This window comes from Pristis pectinata, chromosome 11 (genome assembly GCF_009764475.1).
Source record: "Pristis pectinata isolate sPriPec2 chromosome 11, sPriPec2.1.pri, whole genome shotgun sequence".
NCBI lineage: Eukaryota > Metazoa > Chordata > Chondrichthyes > Rhinopristiformes > Pristidae > Pristis > Pristis pectinata.
Genome location: NC_067415.1, coordinates 21,088,006 through 21,107,837, shown reverse-complemented (window position 1 = coordinate 21,107,837; position 19,832 = coordinate 21,088,006). Strand labels below are relative to the sequence as shown.

At 42.8% G+C, this 19,832-nt stretch overlaps 2 protein-coding genes across 17 annotated transcripts in view; one reads left to right on the top strand and one right to left on the bottom strand.

Annotated features, from left to right (window-relative positions):
* Positions 1–1,600, bottom strand: part of proser1 (proline and serine rich 1) — a 35,396-nt gene extending 33,796 nt beyond the window's left edge. For both annotated transcript variants that reach the window (XM_052025632.1, XM_052025633.1), the window contains exon 1: positions 1,336–1,600. In XM_052025632.1, coding sequence (XP_051881592.1) covers positions 1,336–1,380 — 45 coding nt within the window. In that variant the 5' untranslated portion in view covers positions 1,381–1,600. The remainder of the gene's footprint in view (positions 1–1,335) is intronic.
* A 157-nt stretch (positions 1,601–1,757) lies between these two features.
* LOC127575692 (NHL repeat-containing protein 3-like) lies at positions 1,758–19,511 on the top strand. Of its 15 annotated transcripts, none has more exons than XM_052025641.1 (8): positions 1,758–1,874; positions 3,236–3,887; positions 4,600–4,752; positions 9,941–10,091; positions 12,557–12,757; positions 13,493–13,584; positions 14,988–15,100; positions 16,015–19,511. In XM_052025641.1, exons 2-8 carry the CDS (start codon positions 3,768–3,770, stop codon positions 16,247–16,249), a joined length of 1,065 nt encoding a protein of 354 aa, XP_051881601.1. In that variant the 5' UTR covers positions 1,758–1,874; positions 3,236–3,767; the 3' UTR covers positions 16,250–19,511. The 15 variants fall into 15 exon arrangements, with proteins under 15 accessions (XP_051881601.1, XP_051881596.1, XP_051881609.1 ...); XM_052025636.1 differs by having other exon boundaries at positions 3,204–3,887; XM_052025649.1 differs by having other exon boundaries at positions 1,769–1,874; positions 3,268–3,887.
* The last annotated feature ends 321 nt before the right edge of the window (positions 19,512–19,832 follow it).

The following is a 19,832-nucleotide window of genomic DNA, read 5'->3' as shown; positions in this document are numbered from 1 at the left end:
AGTGATGGTAAGAATAGAAAAAAATTTACTTTAGCAAATGAGAAACACTAAATGATAGTGTACTGATCTTGGCGTAGCTACACAAAAATAAACATGAATATACAAGTAGAAAAACTTATGGTATGCTGATTTTTATTGCAAGTGAGTTAAGTGTGACTTTCTGCAACTGGACGGGGCTTTGGTGAATCCACTGATTTAAATTAGCTCTATTACGAGAAATTCTATACAGAAATATTCAAGACTTCCAAGTGGCTTAGTGGGGACAAAAGTTTTAAAGAAACATTCAGATATTATGCAGGAAGGAAATATTTTCAGTAAATCAACAAAAGTAAAATAGAATAAATGGTCTTCCTCTTCTTCATTAACTTTCTTGGTGAGAAATTAATTTGACAACTTTACAGTCACTTTGTACAGGCTGCAATGAAATCTTTCATGCAACATAGTCTTGCAAAGAGATGGGTCTAACTTTACTAATTTTAAAAGCAATACACATTAAAAGAAACAAGAATATAATCTATATCAAAATATTTCTAAAAACTGCATCACAATATGACATTTTACAAGATAATTTTGTACAAAGACAACCGTTTAAGACACCTTGATTTATCCGTTAAAAATTTCAAATTTTTTCCAATCTATTGGGGAGCTATTGGCATCAATTTTTGCAACTTACCCGTTTTTCTTTTGTAATTTTATTTCAAAAATTATCTTCTCCATTCCCTTGACCACCACAATCAAAGTCTCAAAACCACTTTATTTTGTACACCATAAAGCTTCTCCAGTCCTTACTGACTACTCTGATACCATGAGATGTTAACCTCATGGCTTTTCTCTCCCCCTAGTTTGAGAACGCCACTATTACATTTCTGCAAAAAAAAAGGGAGCCCAGCATACAAAATTTAACATAACCAAAATGCTACAGTTTAAACTTAATTTCCTGAGTTGTGATCCAATGTTGTTATGTAGGTTAACATCCCAGTAATGAAAGATTATTGAACCAATCTGTTAACATTCTTTCAACCGGATACAATCCAAATTCACTGCGTGATTTTCAGTATTTTATTATTTTTATTCTCTATTACTTTTGTTAGTTTTCTGCTCTATTTTGACTGGATAAGTTTGTCAAAACTATTCAGTACCCTAGGTGTTTTTAACTTCAATTATTACCACATTCACATACTGGAGATCTGCATCGAAAAGCAAGCAAAAAGTATAGCTTAAAGTGATCGTTATGTCACTTCAAACATTTGGGCAGAATATTCTTGCTCTTATTCACTGGACAGTGCAATTCACAAAATCAAAGTAAGTTGCCAGAGCAACGATAGATCCTTTTACCTTCCTTATTTCATCCAGGACTATAGCAAACGATTTGTTATCCATTTTGCTTTAGGGAGGAAGGAGACGTTGGAAGCGAAGGGCAGTTGGCTTGTTCTCTTATTTTTAAGTGATGCAGCTGTCGCCTTTCTGGGTGAGTGGGGACGTCTGCAGCGAGTCTGAGTGTCGACGGCTTCCAGTGGCCAGTCGTTGCAGACAATGGGGAGTCCAGCCGCTCGCCCAGCTGGCTGCGGGGGGTGGGGGGGGGGGGGAGGAGGAGGAGAGTGTGGGAGGGAGGAGGAGGAGAGTGTGGGAGGGAGGAGGAGAGTGTGGGAGGGAGGAGGAGGAGGAGGAGAGTGTGATCTCCTTCCCACCACGAGGAGCAACCAGCTACTCCATGTCGGTAAATGGCCGGGTGGGTGGTGAGGTGGAGGTGGGGTGGGGTAGAGAGCAGGGGCGGTGAGGTGGGGGGGTGGTAGAGAGCAGGGGCGGTGAGGTGGGGGGGTGGTAGAGAGCAGGGGCGGTGAGGTGGGGGGGTGGTAGAGAGCAGGGGCGGTGAGGTGGGGGGGGGGTAGAGAGCAGGGGCGGTGAGGTGGGGGGGTGGTAGAGAGCAGGGGCGGTGAGGTGGGGGGGTGGTAGAGAGCAGGGGCGGTGAGAGCAGAGGCGGTGAGGTGGGGGGGGTGGTAGAGAGCAGGGGCGGTGAGGTGGGGGGGGTGGTAGAGAGCAGGGGCGGTGAGGTGGGGGGGGTGGTAGAGAGCAGGGGCGGTGAGGTGGGGGGGGTGGTAGAGAGCAGGGGCGGTGAGGTGGGGGGGGTGGTAGAGAGCAGGGGCGGTGAGGTGGGGGGGGTGGTAGAGAGCAGGGGCGGTGAGGTGGGGGGGGTGGTAGAGAGCAGGGGCGGTGAGGTGGGGGGGGGGGGGGGGGGGGGGGGGGGGGGGGGGGGGGGGGGGGGGGGGGTGGGGGGGGGGGGGGGGGGGGGGGGGGGGGGGGGGGGGGGGGGGGGGGGGGGGGGGGGGGGGGGGGGGGGGGGTGGGGGGGGGGGGGGGGGGGGGGGGGGTGGGGGGGGGGGGGGGGGGGGGGGGGGGGGGGGGGGGGGGGGGGGGGGGGGGGGGGGGGGGGGGGGGGGGGGGGGGGGGGGGGGGTGGGGGGGGGGGGGGGGGGGGGGGGGGGGGGGGGGGGGGGGGGGGGGGGTGGGGGGGGGGGGGGGGGGGGGGGGGGGGGGGGGGGGGGGGGGGGGTGGGGGGGGGGGGGGGGGGGGGGGGGGGGGGGGGGGGGGGGGGGGGGGGGGGGTGGGGGGGGGGGGGGGGGGGGGGGGGGGGGGGGGGGGGGGGGGGGGGGGGTGGGGGGGGGGGGGGGGGGGGGGGGGGGGGGGGGGGGGGGGGGGGGGTAGAGAGCAGGGGCGGTGAGGTGGGGGGGGTGGTAGAGAGCAGGGGCGGTGAGGTGGGGGGGTGGTAGAGAGCAGGGGCGGTGAGGTGGGGGGGGTGGTAGAGAGCAGGGGCGGTGAGGTGGGGGGGGTGGTAGAGAGCAGGGGCGGTGAGGTGGGGGGGGTGGTAGAGAGCAGGGGCGGTGAGGTGGGGGGCTGGTAGAGAGCAGGGGCGGTGAGGTGGGGGGCTGGTAGAGAGCAGGGGCGGTGAGGTGGGGGGCTGGTAGAGAGCAGGGGCGGTGAGGTGGGGGGGTGGTAGAGAGCAGGGGCGGTGAGGTGGGGGGGGTGGTAGAGAGCAGGGGCGGTGAGGTGGGGGGCTGGTAGAGAGCAGGGGCGGTGAGGTGGGGGGCTGGTAGAGAGCAGGGGCGGTGAGGTGGGGGGCTGGTAGAGAGCAGGGGCGGTGAGGTGGGGGGGTGGTAGAGAGCAGGGGCGGTGAGGTGGGGGGGGGGTAGAGAGCAGGGGCGGTGAGGTGGGGGGGTGGTAGAGAGCAGGGGCGGTGAGGTGGGGGGGTGGTAGAGAGCAGGGGCGGTGAGGTGGGGGGGTGGTAGAGAGCAGGGGCGGTGAGGTGGGGGGAGGTGGTAGAGAGCAGGGGCGGTGAGGTGGGGGGGGTGGTAGAGAGCAGGAGTGTCTCGGTCGGCCGTCCGGGCGGCTTTGTTCACAGAAGCCACCGAAGGGGGGACCCGGCCCCGGAACCGGCCGACCCTCGCGCACTCACACTCGACCCTCGCGCCCAATTAACGGTCGCCCCGCGCGCTCCAGCCCGGCCCACCCGTCGCCGCCGCCGTCCAACCGCCCGTCCGTCGCGGGCCTCCACGGCCGGGCGGCGCGCGGCTGATGATGTCACACACATCGCAGCACCCTTCCCCAAAGGCTGTACGCGCTGCCATTTCACCGCGTTGTGCCGGGGTTCGGGACCCGGCGTCGACTGCGGACTCCCCGACAGCACGCACGTTCGTAAATGTTTTCTCCGGCAATGTAGTGGCCGCCTTACCCGGGTGGCGGAAGTGGACGGTTGGGGGGGGGAAGCGGAAATATGTTTAAAAAGGTCTGCATGTTTGTTTCCGTGAGGCTGAGCAAACTTGTCGTCATGATGGCGATGCTTCTCACTCTGGTATTTCTGTGGATGCTGTTGCCCACTCGGCCTGCTAACCCGGTGAGTTTTACTGGCCGTTTACGGTTTAAAGTAGGGGAGGGGGGAGAATTGCAAGGTATTGGCAGCTGCCGGCGCTGACAGGAGTTGTGCCTGAAGTGAGAGGAGGTTGCAGAGGTGAGGAAGGGTGAGGCGATCGAGGTTTTGTAAACATAAGACTTTTTTTTAAAAAAAATCTGTGCCAACAGCTTTTAAAATCATTGGGATTCTAGCACCTATTCACGCACTGGGTAGCGATAAGATCACAAGACAAAATAACTCAAGTAGGGCATTCGGCTCATAGAGTCTGCTCCGCCACTTCACCGTGAGCTAAACTATTGTCCCATCTAACCCCAATTCCCGGTCTTTTCCCCATAAGAACAATACAGCAATTTTGTGGAAAAAAAACTTTTTTTAATAGTCATTTAGATGAGACAGTCAGCCATTCAACTGCTGCACATGAGAGTTTTTCGCAAAATTTAAATTGCGCCATGATCAATTCACTGAAAGCTGGGGATTTCTAACATAAGAGGAAGCTTTCACTGTCTTTACAAAAAGAATGTGATGAGGAAAATATGTAATGGAGCTCAGCATGTCATTTTCAGATCACTAAATATATTTTAAAAATGAAATAGGAATCATAGTTTATTTATTCTGATCTCTAAGATATTACACATAACTGCTGGATGTAATGTTTAGAAGTGCCTAAAGTTGTTTTCATGCATCTGTCAATCAGGCATCTGCTGGATATTACATGGGATCAACTAGGCTTTCTGAGAAAAGTCTGTACAAACTGGATATTGAATGGCCTAAGTTTCCAAGATTTTTCACAGGTCAAGTGTTTGGTGTTGCAGTAGACCCAGTGGCTGATATTGTTTATGTAGCACAGGTGAGTTGTGTATTTTACATGAATTCTATTGTTATAATTATTTAATAATTCCTTCACATTTATATTAACAAAAAACTGCTTTGCTGCTTTCTGACAAAGTAAGAATGAATTGAAACCAGACCTCAGCCACGTGTGAGTAATTTGTTAGAAATGAAGAGTAACAATAAGGGTCACTCTTCTCGCTCCCTGTAGTGATTACCTCCCTAGAGTTTACCGGCTCCAGTGAATAACATCCTGAAACATCTAGCCCAAAGAATCAACCAGATACAACTTTATTTCCATAAATTGGTGAAAAGTAAACTTATGAAGTTTCCGTGGCACGGTAGCGTAGCGGTTAGCGCAACGCTATTACAGCGCCAACGATCAGGATTCGATTCCCATCGCTGTCTGTAAGGAGTTTGTACCTTCTCCAGTGTCTGCGTGGGTTTCCTCTGGGTGCTCCGGTTTCCTCCCACATTCCAAAGACGTACGGGTAGGTTAATATGGGTTTAAAATGGGCGGCGTGGACTTGTTGGGCTGGAAGGGCCTGTTACCACGCTGTAAATAAAACTTAAAAAATTTAAAGTATTGGTTTATTATTGTCACTTGTACCGAGGTACAGTGAAAAGCTTGTCTTACAAACCGATCATACAGGTCAATTCATTACACAGTGCAGTTACATTGTTAGTACAAAGTGCATTGATGTAGTACAGGTAAAAACAATAACAGTACAAAGTAAAGTGTCACAGCTACAGAGAAAGTGCAGTGCAATAAGGTGCAAGGTCACAATAAGGTAGATTGTGAGGTCATAGTCCATCTCATTGTATAAGGGAACCATTCAATGGTCTTATCACAGTGGGGTAGAAGCTGTCCTTAAGTCTGGTGGTACGTGCCCTCAGGCTCCTGTATCTTCTACCCGATGGGAGAGGAGAGAAGAGAGAATGTCCCGGGTGGGTGGGGTCTTTGATTATGCTGGCTGCTACACCAAGACAACGAGAGGTAAAGACAGAGTCCAAGGAGGGGAGGCTGGTGTCCGTGATGTGCTGGGCTGTGTCCACAACTCTCTGCAGCTCCTTGTGGTCCTGGGCAGAGCAGTTGCCATACCAAGCCGTGATACATCCAGATAGGATGCTTTCTATGGTGCATCGGTAAAAGTTGGTAAGAGAAATGGGAGTTTGTACAGTCAACCAAGGATTGTTAATGCAGAGATAAATATTGAGTTTGTAAGCATGTAAACAGATGCTCTGGTGGAAAATCATTATGCTGGAGAAATTAACTGTGATGATAGGATGGCCTTTCTCTTCCTAAAGAAGCTTAATGTGATGGTAACTGCCCCCATTAAGCCATGTATAAGTCAAATACAGGCACGGTAGTGTGGTTAGTGTAACGCTATTATAGCGCCAGCGGGTTCAATTCCGGCCACTATCTGTAAGGAGTTTGTACATTCTCCCCGTGTCTGCATGGCTTTCCTCTGGCTGCTCCAGTTTCCTCCCACATTCCAAAGACGTACAGGTTAGGAAGTTGTGGGCATGCTACGTTGGTGCCGGAAGCGTGTTGACACTTGCATAGAGCGTTCTGGGGGCAGCCCGCAAAAGATGCATTTCACTGTGTGTTTCGATGTACTTCTGACTAATAAAGAAATCTTATATCTTATAAATAGATCCAAAATAGAGAGTAACCTTTCAGTTATGAAATTTGAACAATCTGTCCCAGAATTTAACTAATATAGACACCAAGGGATCTTGTATAATTAGCTGAAAATGTGAAGACATTTCAAAAGACATTTTCATTGAAGTAATTGTAACATCTCAAAATATTTAATGTATTATTACAATATTTTACCAATGACACAAAGCTAGGTGGGAATATGAGTAGTGATGAGGATGCAAAGAGGCTTTAAGGAGCAATAGACAAACTAAGCAACACGGCAGATAGAGTACAATGTGGGAAAAATGTGATGTTAATCACTTTACTAGGAAAAACAAATGCTGAGAACTTTTTTACAATGGTAAGAAATTGAGAGTGTTAAGGCATTGATTTTTTTTACCTCAATAATGACCTAGATTTGGGTGAGCCATAAATTTGCAGATGACACAAAACTTGGCAGTATTGTAAACAGAGAAGAGGATGGAGATAAATTGCAGGAGGTGGTAAATAGTCTGGTGGAATTGGGCAGACACATGGCAGATAAAGTTGAATGTGGAGAAATGTGAGGTGATGCATTTTGGTAGGAAGAATGAAGGGAAGCAATTTACAATACAGGATACTATTCTAAAGGTGTGCAGGAGCAGTTGGACTTCGGGGTATGCGTGCACAAGTCATTAAAAATGGCAGGTCAGCTTGAGAAAGCAGTAAATAAGGCAGACATAATACCGGGTTTTATCTGTATAAGCATAGAGTATAAAACTAGGGAAGTCATGCTGGAGAAAATCAAAATACATGCTGAAACAAAAATAGAAAGTGCTGGAAACACTGAGCCACTCAGTATCTGTGGAAGGAGAAACAATTAACATTTCAGATCTGGGACCCTTTGCCAGAACTGGGAAAGGGAGAAATGCATGTAAGAGCGAAGGTGGGAGGAGGGATGTGTAGAACAAAGGGAATATCTCTGATAGGTTGAGTCAAAATTTCTTAATGGGGCAGTTATCGGCACATTAAGCTGCTTTGCATGACGTGTCGTAAGTGAAGTTATCTGAACCTTTATAAAATACTGGTCTGGCCTCAACTAGACTACCATGTTCAGTTCTGGTCACTACATTTTAGGAATGATTTGAAGGCTTTAGAGAGGGTGCAGAAAAAATTATGAAAATATAGTCCCCTGACCCAGGAACCAGTTTCAAGGATAGATTAGAGAGGCTGGGACTTTCTTCTTTAGAGAGGTGTGAAGGCTAGGGGGAAATTATAGAGAAATATGTCAAATGATGATGGGTTTGGATGGAGTGGGAGGTTGTTTCCTTCGGTGGAGTGGATGAGGACTAGAAGTCACATGAATAAGATTAAGGGGAAGAAATTAAGAGTGCATTGAGGAAAAACTTGCGCAGGATGTGATTAGAATCTGGAATGCACTGCGTGCAAATGTAATAGAGGAAGGTTACACTGTGGCCTACAAGAGGGAATTGAATAAATATACGGTGGAGATAATTTTGCAATGCTGTGGAGTAATGCCAGAGAGTCTCTTTGGTAAAAGAGCCAGCGCGGTCTTGATGACTTAATTCTGTGCTGCAGCTACTCTGTGATTCTATGAAATGCTGCTGGTCAAAGGAACCTGTGTGTCCCTTTATACAAGTCACTGGAAACTAATGTGCAGGTGCAACAGGCAATTAGGAAGGAAAATTGTATGTTGGCTTTTATTACAAGAGTAAAGATGCCTTACTACAATTATATAACGCTATGGTGAGACTTCCCCTAGAGTATTGTTTACGGTTTCGATCTCCTTAACTATGAAGAAATATACTTAAAAGAAACAAAGGAGAGTCATGTTGTTTACTTGGATTTTCAGAAAGCTTTTGATAAGGTGGTGCACATGAGGTTGCTAAACAAGGTAGGAGCCTATGGTATTAAAAGAAAGGTATGAGCATGGATAGAAGATTGGCTGACTGGCAGGAGGCAAAGAGTGGGAATAAAAGGGGCCTTTGCTGGTTGGTTGCCAGTGACTGGTGGTGTTCCGCAGGGATCGATGTTGGGTCGCTACTTTTCATGTTATTTGTTAATGATCTGGATGACGGAATTGATGGCTTGGTGGCCAAGTTTGTGGATGATAGAAAGATAGTTGGAGAGGCATTTAGTGTTGAGGAAGCAGGGAGTCTGCAGAAGGACTGGATAGGTTGGCAGAATGGGCAAAGAAGTGTTAGATGGAATGCAACGTAGGGAAGTGTATGGTCATGTACTTTGGTAGGAGGAATAAAGGTGTAGACTATTTTCTAAATGGGAAGCGAATTCAGAAATTGGTGGTGCAAAAGGGACTTAGGAGTCCTAGTGCAGGATTCCCTAAAAGTTAACTTCCTTACTGTTGAGTCGGTAGTAAGGAAGGCAAATGCAATGTTAGCATTCATTTCGAGAGGACAAGAATATAAAACCAAGGATGTAATGCTGAGGCTTTGTAGGGCGTTAGTTGGACTGCATTTGGAGTGTTGTGAGCAGTTTTGGGTCCATATCTATGGATAGATGTGCTGGCATTGGAGGGGGTCCAGAGGAGGTTTACGAGAATGATCCCAGAGATAAAGGGGTTAACAAATGAGCATTTGATAGCTCTGGGCTTGTACTCGGTGGAGTTTAGAAGAATGATGGGAGATCTCATTGAAACCTATCAAATAATGGAAGGCCTGGATAGCATGGACGTGGGGAGGATGTTTCCAGTAGTAGGAGAGTCTAGGACCAGAGGGCACAGCTTCAGAATAAAAGGACGTCCCTTTAGAACAGATGAGGAACTTCTTTAGCCAGAGGGCGGTGAATCTGTAGAATTCATTGCCACAGACAGCTGTAGAGGCCAAGTCATTGGGTATATTTAAAGCGGAGGTTGACAGGTTCTTGATTAGTAAGGGCATCAAAGGTTAGGGAGAGAAGGAAGGAGAATGTGGTTGTGAGGGGAAAAATAAATCAGCCATGATCGAATGGTGGAGCAGACTCAATGGGCTAAATGGCCTAATTCTGCTCCCATGTCTTATTGTCTTATTATTGTCTAAGAGAGGGGGTGCAGGGAGGATTCATTCTTGAAATGGTGGGTATATCATACAAGGATAGAATAAGTAGACTATGAGTAGAGAAGAGTTTGCAAGTATGAAAGGTGACTTCATTGAAAAGTGTGACATTTTTAAGAAGGCTTGACAGGGTGGATGCAGGGAAGATGTTTCCTGTGGCTAATGAGTCAAGTACTGGGAGTCACAATCTCAAAATAAGGGGTAGGCCATTTGGTACTGAAATAAGGAGACAGTGGTGAATCTTTGGAATTCCCTACCTCTTGTGGAGGCTCCATCATCAACTGCATTCAAAATGGAGATCAATAGGTTTCTGGATATTGTGTGAATTGAGGCATATGGGGAGATGGCAAGAAAATAGTCTTTAAAGTGAAAGGTCAACCATTATTATGTTATATGGCACAGCCAAGTGGAGGGACCAATTAGTGTACCGCTGCTCCTATTTCTTGTGTTCTAAATTATTTAAAATTTCTCACAATTGCGAGTAAATATCATGACTTTCTTAAACCTTACAGAGAGGAGAATCTGTACCAAAAATTTTAATGTTTACAGAACAAGGATATTTCCTTCACGGATGGAACACCACAACAATTGAACTGCCACATGGGATATTTGCAACTAGCACCACTCCTGAAACAACTTTGTGGGTGACAGATGTTGGAAATGGTATGAATATATAGTGGAATATACTGTATATACAAAATCTGAAGTTACATAAGATTTATGTTATGATATTATCCTGCAGTTTCTAGTAACTCCAGTTATTAATTTGGAGATGTGCACACATCATGTGTAACACAAGTTATGGTGGTTATTTTTCTGGGGCAGGTCTGTTAAATCTCACAGCCCATTTGTTTGCTAGTCCAGTGCCACTCATCTAGGTCAGAAGGTGGAGCACAAAATTTAGGCTGACCCTGCAGTGCTGCATGGCTGGATAAGGCATTAAACTGAAGCCCCATCCACTGTCTCAAGTGACCATAAAAGATCCAATGGCACTATTTTGAGAAAAGAGCAAGGGCATTATCCTTGATGTCTTGACTTGTGTTTATCCATAATCAACATCAATTAGTGACGATATTATCTTGTTATTGTCACATACCCAAGAAAATAGTTGGAATTGGCCACCTGGCTCCTCAGACCTGCCCCGTCACCCAGTACAATTTTGGCAGATCTGCCGTAGACTTCTTGCCAGTTCCCAGAGCCCAGAATTCCATGTTCTTTCTTTCAAACATTTATCTACCTCTTGTTAAATAGCTCCAGTGGTCTAACTTACTTAACCCTGAGGTAGAGAATTCTAGAGATTCACCACTCCGCAAGAAATACCTATGCAACTCAATTTTAAATGACTGCTCTTATCTTGTAATATGGCCACTTGTTCGAGACTTTCCTGCTAGTAGAAATATCTCAAAATCTACCTTGCCATGCCCTCTGAGGATCTTGTATATTTCAATGTGATTGCCCCCTCATGCTTCTAAACTCCAAAGAAAACAGATCAAACCTCTTTGGTGATAGGAATTAACCAAGTGAATCCATTTGGGACTGTCTCCAACGCTTGGATGTGCTTTCATAAATATGGGTACTAAAACTGTGCACGATACTCCAGGTGCAGCTATGGCAACACCCTGTGCAATTGCAGCATTCCTGCTTGTGGGAGTTTGATGTCCACACTTTGGCAGCAACACTTCCAAAGTTAGAACAATAACCACTTTAAAAAGATGTCAGGCTGTGAAATAAACTATATAAATTAAAGTTTTTACTTTTTACATGGTGACCATGTCAATTATGGCATTTAAGAATGGATGGTCTCCAAAAGAAAGGTCAAATAATTTTAAAGGGAATAAATTGTGTGATCTTTCATTGTATGTATTCTATGCTATGCTTATAACATCTTCATAAAATCAATAATTAAAATTGAGCAAATATATTTTAGCATAGCTAGAAGAGTTTGTGATCTTGTTTAATGAAAGATTTGGCAATTTTAATAGAACAAGAAATCACATCCATCAATTCGCAGTTACACAATTCAACTTAGTCCTGCCTAACTAACCTCCTTGTCTTTCTTAAGCATTTGTTGGAGGGTTCTAAGAGTTTGGGACAGATCTTCTGCCCTCTTGTTATTATTGATGTGTTTTCTTGAATCATAAAGTCCATTACTGGTTTAAGATGTCATCGGCATCTTCTGCCATGCCACCTGTGCTCCAGACCATCTCTTTCCTACACTGGTGCAATAGAGTAGCACAGGCATTACAGCAGGTTGGGAAATCTGCCTGCTGAGCCTGAACCAAGTACAGTGGCCATATGGAATCAATGGCAAGAAACAACTGTTGGTAGATGAGTAACTAGATCTTATTATTTAATTCAGTTTAAATGTATTCTAATTTTTGTTACATGTTTCAATAATTTTATATTTTTACTTTTATATCCTTTAATAGTTTGCCTGTTGTATTTGAATGTTTAAATGTCAAAGACATTCAGAAACATTCAATTTCTTTGAGACCTTTGCAGTTTGAGTTTGGGGGTGGGATCACATCGGCAATCAAACATATTATGTGAGAATAGCCAGGCACTTACACTGAGGCATGTCGTCTACTGGAACATGTGATCCATCCTACTGGAAGAAGAATCCACCTTGGACCATGCTAGAAAAAACAACATATTGAAGAGCAGGTGACTAGCAATCTGAGTCAATGGAAGATCTGCCCCATCACTTATATGGACTTGAGTGAAGCCTTTGATTTAAAAAAAAATCACACATGATAAAAGAGAGCACACCAATGTAAGCTGGCAGATGCTCTAAATAAAGTTTAAGAGGAAGATAGGAAGCTTACAACAGGTACTGGTTAGAAAGGTGAGTTCAGTCTGGGGAGACTTACAGAGTGCAGATGGTTTGGTCCTTGGAACTTCTATGTCATTGATCAACATTTAGAGCTATAACTAATCAAGATTATGAATCTACATTTAGAAATGCTGTTAAAACAAAAATGCTGGAATGTATCGATGATACTGAATTTGGATTGGTTGGAAATAATCTGCCAATAACACTGACTGCACTCAAAGGCTATGAAACATTTTGAGGCCCATGCTGAGGATGTGAAAGGCAATTTTATGTAGACTAATTCTTCTTATTCTAGGAAAGAACGGGCACACCATCAAACAGTACTCCTCATCTGGAGAGCTTCTTCGAACTCTGGGAACTCCTGGGATTCCAGGCTCATCCTTGCATCCATTGCAGTTTGATCAACCCGCAGAAGTGTTTATTTCCAGTAAGGGGGAAATGTATATTGTGGATGGTGATGGAGGCTTAAATAACAGACTAATCAAACTGGAAAAAGGTATTTGTAATTACAACTGTTAACAATCGCTCAGTAAAGCTTTATTTTGGAAGTATTCTTATTCTAGTTTGAATGCCTTATCGCAACTAATTCTAGATTAGGGGAGGGCTTTGAGGAGAGATTTAATTTCCCTCCAGTTTTCAACCTTGATACTGAGGAATAATCTAAGTTCGGACAATCCTGTGCATATAGGATCAATCTGAACGAGGAATTTAAGGCAATTATTAATTGGTAGCATAATTTGTAGAGACCCAGGATCGCTCTCTTCATGAACCCAAGAAGTGCATGGGATCAAAGTGAAAACTAAATGGAGGGATTTACAGTTTTTTTTAATATTTGGAACAAAACCAAAAAAGCCAATTGTTTATAATACTGTTTTACTTCCTATTAAAGTAAATTATATTTAATGTGAAATTGATTTTGAAAATCAGTCTATTTTCCTCTTTATATTATTTTCCAGCAATCATATGTTCTTGTATCTAGTAAAATGTTCCTATTGCACAGCAAGCGGGATACATGCCCTCCTGAACTGGAGCTGCTTGGCATTAAAACTGGTTAATTTATAGTTGGATAAGAAGGATATATTGATTTCATCTTATCTTTGCAATGTATTTATATTAATATCAATGAATATATTCATCCTTGCATTCCTCATCCTGTTGGATTGCACATCATTGGAAATTAATGATTATTGAAAATAAATTCACCTATACCCCATGTTCTTTTCCATTGTAGGCTTTGATATAGCTTGGATGAAAGGAGAAAAGGGAGATAAACCTTCCCAGTTTTACATTCCACACAGTGTAACTGGAGATAATGTAGGGAGGGTAAGTCTCGGTCTGTTTTGTGTTGAGAATGAATATTGGAGGTGCAATTTTTAAACAGTCACTTTTATTCATCTGAATTTAACTGCATTTGGGTTTAGACAAAGCCTATAATTAACTGGAAAATAACAACAGGGAGTCTAGTGGCAAAGCCTCGTCTTGCTGGATTCCCTAGCATTTTGTTGGGGAATTGCCTCTTGGATCCTGCAGCAGGCTAAACTTGTTGCATGATCTGAGATTCCTTTTGTTGTAATAGGGATTGTAAGGCAAAGGATAAGGAAGTAAAGCGTTAAGTATGTTCCTTTTTAAATTTTTTTTTGTTTTAATTACGTTTTTAGTGTTTATTTTCAATTGCAATAGTTTTCAAATACTTAACATCTTCAAATATTTAATAAGTACTACAAATCAGTGGCTTTTTTTTTATGACTAGCAAAGCGTTGTCCCCAGTTTTGCATTTTAGGGGTGGGACCTCCTCAGTGCTACTGGAGGCCCTGTTACCAGAGAGACCATGATGCTGGACTGTGGGAAGTGCCTCCATATGAGAACAAGATAAATACAGGCATGGACAGACCAGAGACAGTAATTCTAGTCAGGAGACTGAGCCAGCAAGACCTGGCCGAATAGATCCAGCCTCAATTACCGGGTAATTTCAATCTGGTTCTAACTGTTTCTCCTGTAAGGTCCTAAATGAAGTCACTCCAGAGTACCTTGCATCATTTTTCAAAATTAGAATTTATCTATATGATCAACTGTTTTTGATTTGACATTGTCACATTAAAAAGTCCTAAATTTGGATTGCAAGAAATATCATCCATGATGTAAGGATGGGCTTTTAAGTTTGAATCTAGTACACCAGGATGTTTCCTTGAATGGAGTGCTGTAGTTATAAGGAGAGATTGCATAGGCTGGATTTATTCTCACTGGTGGAAGCTGATTCACAGGCATCATTAGAGATGTCTGGGTGAGGGCTTGAATCACCTAGGCATTGAAGGCTACATGGCAAGTGCTGGAAGATGAGATTAATACAGATAAGTGCCCACTGGTCAGTGTGGATGTGGTGGGTTGAATGGCCTGTCTCCCTGCTGTATGACTCTGACTCTATGACATTGGTTGGTGGTCTCATTACCGACAGCCACTTTTGGTAGCAACAACTGTTATGTTACGGTTGAGAACCTTAAGAATTTTAAACAGCTTCCTGCCAATGACCATAAGATTAGGAACAGGACTAGGCCATTTGGCCCTTTGAGTATACTCTGCCATTCAGTAAGATCACGATTGATCCAAAGGAGATAACAATTCAGCAAATGTCTTCCTTCAAGGCACAGAGCCAGAAGCAAACGTAGAGGAAAGTGTACACCAAAGTATGCTTGTAGTTCTGCCTCTAATTCTATTACTTTTAAATTTAGGTTTGGGTAGCTGACAGAGGCAACAAGCGTTTACAAGCATTTGATGCAGCGACAGGAGAGTGGATAGGAGCCTGGTCCAGTTGCTTCACAGATGATGCTCCGTCCTCTGTTAGGTGAGTTTGGGTCTCTGGAGTAACACTCAATTTCATAGAACTTTGTTTTTTTTTAAATTAGCAATTTTATGCTTTTAATCCTGACACACAAAAGTTCTCAATGCAGCCATTCTGTTTTTTTTTCCTTACTGTGGGGAAGTATCCAGGCTCCACCCTATCCCTTTGTATGGCTGAATAGTCAGTCTGTGAAAATATTGGCTACAGATCCATTGCTTCCTCTTTGAATGCACAATGGAAGCCACGTTACAATTCTTTTAATAAACCTCAGGGTCCAAATGCTTCTGTGGTTCTACTCTGGAGGCTGGCAGAAAAATGAAGACCAAGTTACATCAGGTCTTTGCTATTTGTGAAGGCTTCAGTATAGGCTTATAATGAGTGGAATTTACATTCATCCTTTACAAGTGAAAGTCAGAGATTCCTAAGTCTGGAATTTGTGATCATGGCCATGAATAGTTACCCAGAATAGTAATGGAAGCTGATATGCCAAGAGTCATTAGCCATATGTACCTGAGCATCCTAATTTTCTAAATAGAACATTCATTTGAATTGGTGGAAGTGATTCTGGGAGCGGGATGAGCAATTCCTTATGTATGGGTGGATAAGCCTTCAAATTTCCAAGGATAAATGCACCCAAAGTGACTTGCATTCATCTTCCCTGCAAAGAGGTGTCCTCCCAAATGGCCCTGCAAATATTTAGCAGGGCTTTCTTCCGCTGGTGCCTTCCAACACTGTCATAAAGCAATTGCTACAACGAAGCCACCGGAATTTTGGAGCTTGTATCCATTTTGTTATAGGAAAATCCCTCTTTCCTGATGGTTTGTACCATTTTATGCATTGTTGTTGAATGCATTTTTCTTACTGAATGGAGATTGCTATATAAAGTAAGCTTTATAATTTTGTTTTTAATATTACAGGCTGACACATGACAACAAGTACTTCGTTGTGGCCCAATTGAAAATCAACAGAGTGGTGTTTTTATCTGTTCCACCAATAGGTAACATTGGGGTTTGTTACATAGTCGATACAATCCAATTGGCTGATGATGTGAAGCCCCATCTTGTGGACGTTAGTCGCAAAACTGGTGCTATTTATGTTGCAGAAATTGGTGCACAGCAAGCGCAGAAATTTGTACCTAATAACAGAAAATAATCCTTGAACCTTCCATTGCTGTTATACTGCCACTTTCATATTGGTGGTTTCAAATGTACACCAAAATTAAAGTGGCACTGTAACACAAGTGAGATGGTATGACGGGAGCCCTGAGCAGACTATTGCAAAGCCGTCTTAAGATACTTCGAATAAACTTTCTTATACATCTTTGCATTTGCACTAGATGTGGTTTTAAAACCAGATTTTTGAAGTGATCCCAATTTTAATTCTTAGCTTGAACTGAGTTTATTAATCTTGTGGTTACATTAGGGGCAATACAAATATATTCCCCCATTACCTCTGCCTCAAGCTAAGGTTCAGAAAAAAATAATTTGAGGTTCCTACTAGTGATCTTTGGAGGTGAATGAGTAGATCTTGAGCAAGGAAATTAATGACTTTGTGAGAGCCTGTTGTAACAATCAGCTAACACTCACCAACAAGGCTTACATATAACTAATGACTTCTGATGTGAAAGAGTTGTGGAGCTACGTGCCAAAAAGTTGATGAACTGAGGAGACAAAGGAAAAGGAACAATTAAGGGGGAAAGTAACGCAAAGCAAAAATGTTGACTTGAGAATGCTCCACTTCTACAACAATCGCCCACCACGTTGAAGTTTTATTTTGAAGTTAATTTATTGTATTAATTGTAATGAACATGCCATAAAATTAAAAAAATGTTAGGCTATTCGGACTTCTGAACATTATTATAAATGGGTAAAAAGTCTTGATAATCCATGTCAGTGAAGAGATTTTTTTCCTTTTATTTTTGCTTCTTCCCTAGCGTCCCTTATCCTCATTTTGCATTTGCACCAATGTTAGATTTTCTTTCCTATAATCAATAAGCTTTTACCTATACCTATAGGCAAGTCCTATTGACATCACAGGTAAAAGTCAAAATGCATTATTAAAATCTGTTTAATATACTAGTGATGGCATTGAATTTCATTTACATTAAATATTACCCCTGGATTCCACATTAATATCCAGTTACAAAAACAAAAAATTGTTGGAAAAACCAAGCAAGCCGGACAACATTCCCAGTTCAAGGACCTTTCATCAGAACTCTCTCTTTCCACGGATGTTCTCTGGCCTGCTGGGTTTATCCAGCATTTTTTTTTGTTATAAATTTTCAGTTCTTTTAATTTTCATGAATATTCAGTTCTTTGAACAGAAATGACATTTTTTGCATTTCAATGTAATAAGTCAGGGCTGACCGTCTTTGACTATACTTAAAGTAGTACAGGAACAACATGTAATGCAAACAATTGATTCACAGAAATTGAGTTTTGCTATTATTGAAATGGCTGAACAATAAAGATGTTTCCTCTGTATCTTTCAAGACAAATACAGTTGCTGACATTCACTGTGATGAAATGCTAAAGCTAATTTATTTGAATTTTCCTCTTTTAAGATAACTTCCTAGATAAATGTAAAAATTCAAAAGCTTCCTGGCCTTAAAGTTGTCTGTCAGTAAAACAGTAAAGTATCAGTGCCCCTGATTCCATTTCAGGTCCCAAACAGCCTCAGTGCCTGATACAACTGTCCCTCCTGAACTTCTATTTCATATACTTGTGACGGTATTAAAACCTTGGCAAACCTTTACCCCATCTTGATTTTCTGAGACGATGAAGGTGCCTTATTGAGGAGAGATCTTTGTTACTCAGAAGAAATATTTTTCTAGTTTTCAGCACACTGTTTAGTTCAAGTAGAATGGACGTGGGGTTAATCATACAATAGGACTATAATGGGTGGGGATAGCAGTGACTAAAATGTATGCTTTATTCACCTTGGACCATTTAAGGTGTTTTGGGCATTTGTAGTACAGTTTTCTCTTTTCAAACTATGAGCTTACAATTTTAACTTTATTCTGTTCCTTGGTTAACTGTTTTGATGCAGGTTCTAAATGAAGCACCAGGAATTAGTTAGAGTAGGTTATCAGTGTGGATCTTCATGGCATGCTGCATGTTACTTATCCACTATCATATAGCCAGCTGGTTATAGCAGAAATAATTCTAAACAACAGGAATCCAATATGATTGACTGTAATTGGTAGTGATTAGTCTTTACCAGATTTTGAAATGTACTCATCTCCTGAGAATGGGTAAGGAAGTGTTTAATCTTTTTAAAAAGAACAAAAAATGTTAAAATTGGTTGTATTAAGAATTAATAAAATAGAGTAGGAAACATAATTGATGCTTTCTTGATTAGTTAAGTAAAAGCTTTAAATGCATATTTTGTATGATTAATATTGCCATGGTAAAGTTACTACTGATGTGTACTAAGCTTATTACGATCAGCTCTGGGAACATAATATTCTTTGGAACTACCAATGAATTCCAGAATTTAGAATATGGTAAGAGGTGGAAACAAAGGACCAAAAATAAGGACATAGCCATTTAAATGCTATTATACTTTTTTGCATAGAAATTATGATTTTTTTTTGTTTCCCTCTATTCATTTGGCTGGTAGCAATGTTAAGGCAGGTACCAAAAAGGCATTGGTTCCAGCGATGTGTTGACGTGGTATCAGAGTTCAGGAGGTTAGTTGTTATATGCCATCTGGAGTGGTGAAAGGCACAACATGTGAACTTTAGGAGTAAAAATCGGATGCAAACCTTGGTGGATAATTTGAGGTAAAAGCATAACAGGACAAGTCTGGCGTGCACAATTAGCAAAATAATGTAACTTTTAACGCTATGCTACGTGATGTGTGCATAGTAGGAGGCTGCTGTTTAATGGGCCTTTTCAGTTTAACTGGGCAAGATCACAGAAACATCAAGTTGCAGAGTTACTGAATGAGGAGCTTTTAAAAACATCTAATGAGCAGAATTGCTGAAGAGTTCTGGTGTAGCTGTAACTATGTGAATTTATAATGTGAAAATAATAGGTGCAAAATTGCCCCAGAACACAGATGTTTCTCAAAAATAGGTTTGTGCTTTAAGTTTGTTATCTTTCAATGTGACAAGAAAGGGGAAAGGAAAAATACAAGTGACCCCCTCTAGAAGTAAGCACTTGTAATTCAAAGTACTCAAATCCTCATACCAATGCTGGAATTTTAAAAAAATAAAATTACATGTTACATTTGTGTTTTTTTTGTATTAATTGTGATCTTTCTTGTATAATTTTGTATAATTTGTTTTTCTTGTGAATGTTGTTATCTTGTGAATCTAATGCTAAGTGCCTATGAAGCTGCTGTAAGGTTTTCATTGCACCTGTGCATACATGTACTTGTGCATATGACAATAAACTCGACTTTGACTTTGTTTTGCTTTACAAATTTCATGTGTATTCAACCTTGATTTAAGGATTTCCTGTGAACTAGACTATTTGCAACATAACTAAAATGTGTCTTTCAGGTCAAACACAGTTACAGGGTTGGTGATGATAGAGTTAATGTAGGAATGCAAAATGGTATGAGTGAACTAGCAGGTGCAAACAGGAGCAGAGACAGAAAGCGGGGAGGGTTGAGAAGTGAGATGAGGAGAGAGAGGAATTGAGTAGTGAGGCATAGGAGAGAAAATGGAAAGGGGAAGGGATCCTGATGCACTTAGTCTCTCATCTTGTTCCACTTATCACTTTTTCTT

Excerpts from the sequence above, each read along its gene's own strand:
- LOC127575692 (XM_052025641.1), top strand. The coding sequence starts at position 3,768 with ATGTTTAAAAAGGTCTGCATGTTTGTTTCCGTGAGGCTGAGCAAACTT. Across the intron at positions 13,585-14,987 it reads CTGGAGATAATGTAGGGAGG|GTTTGGGTAGCTGACAGAGG; the intron begins GTAAGTCTCGGT and ends TTTTAAATTTAG. Across the intron at positions 15,101-16,014 it reads GATGCTCCGTCCTCTGTTAG|GCTGACACATGACAACAAGT; the intron begins GTGAGTTTGGGT and ends TTAATATTACAG.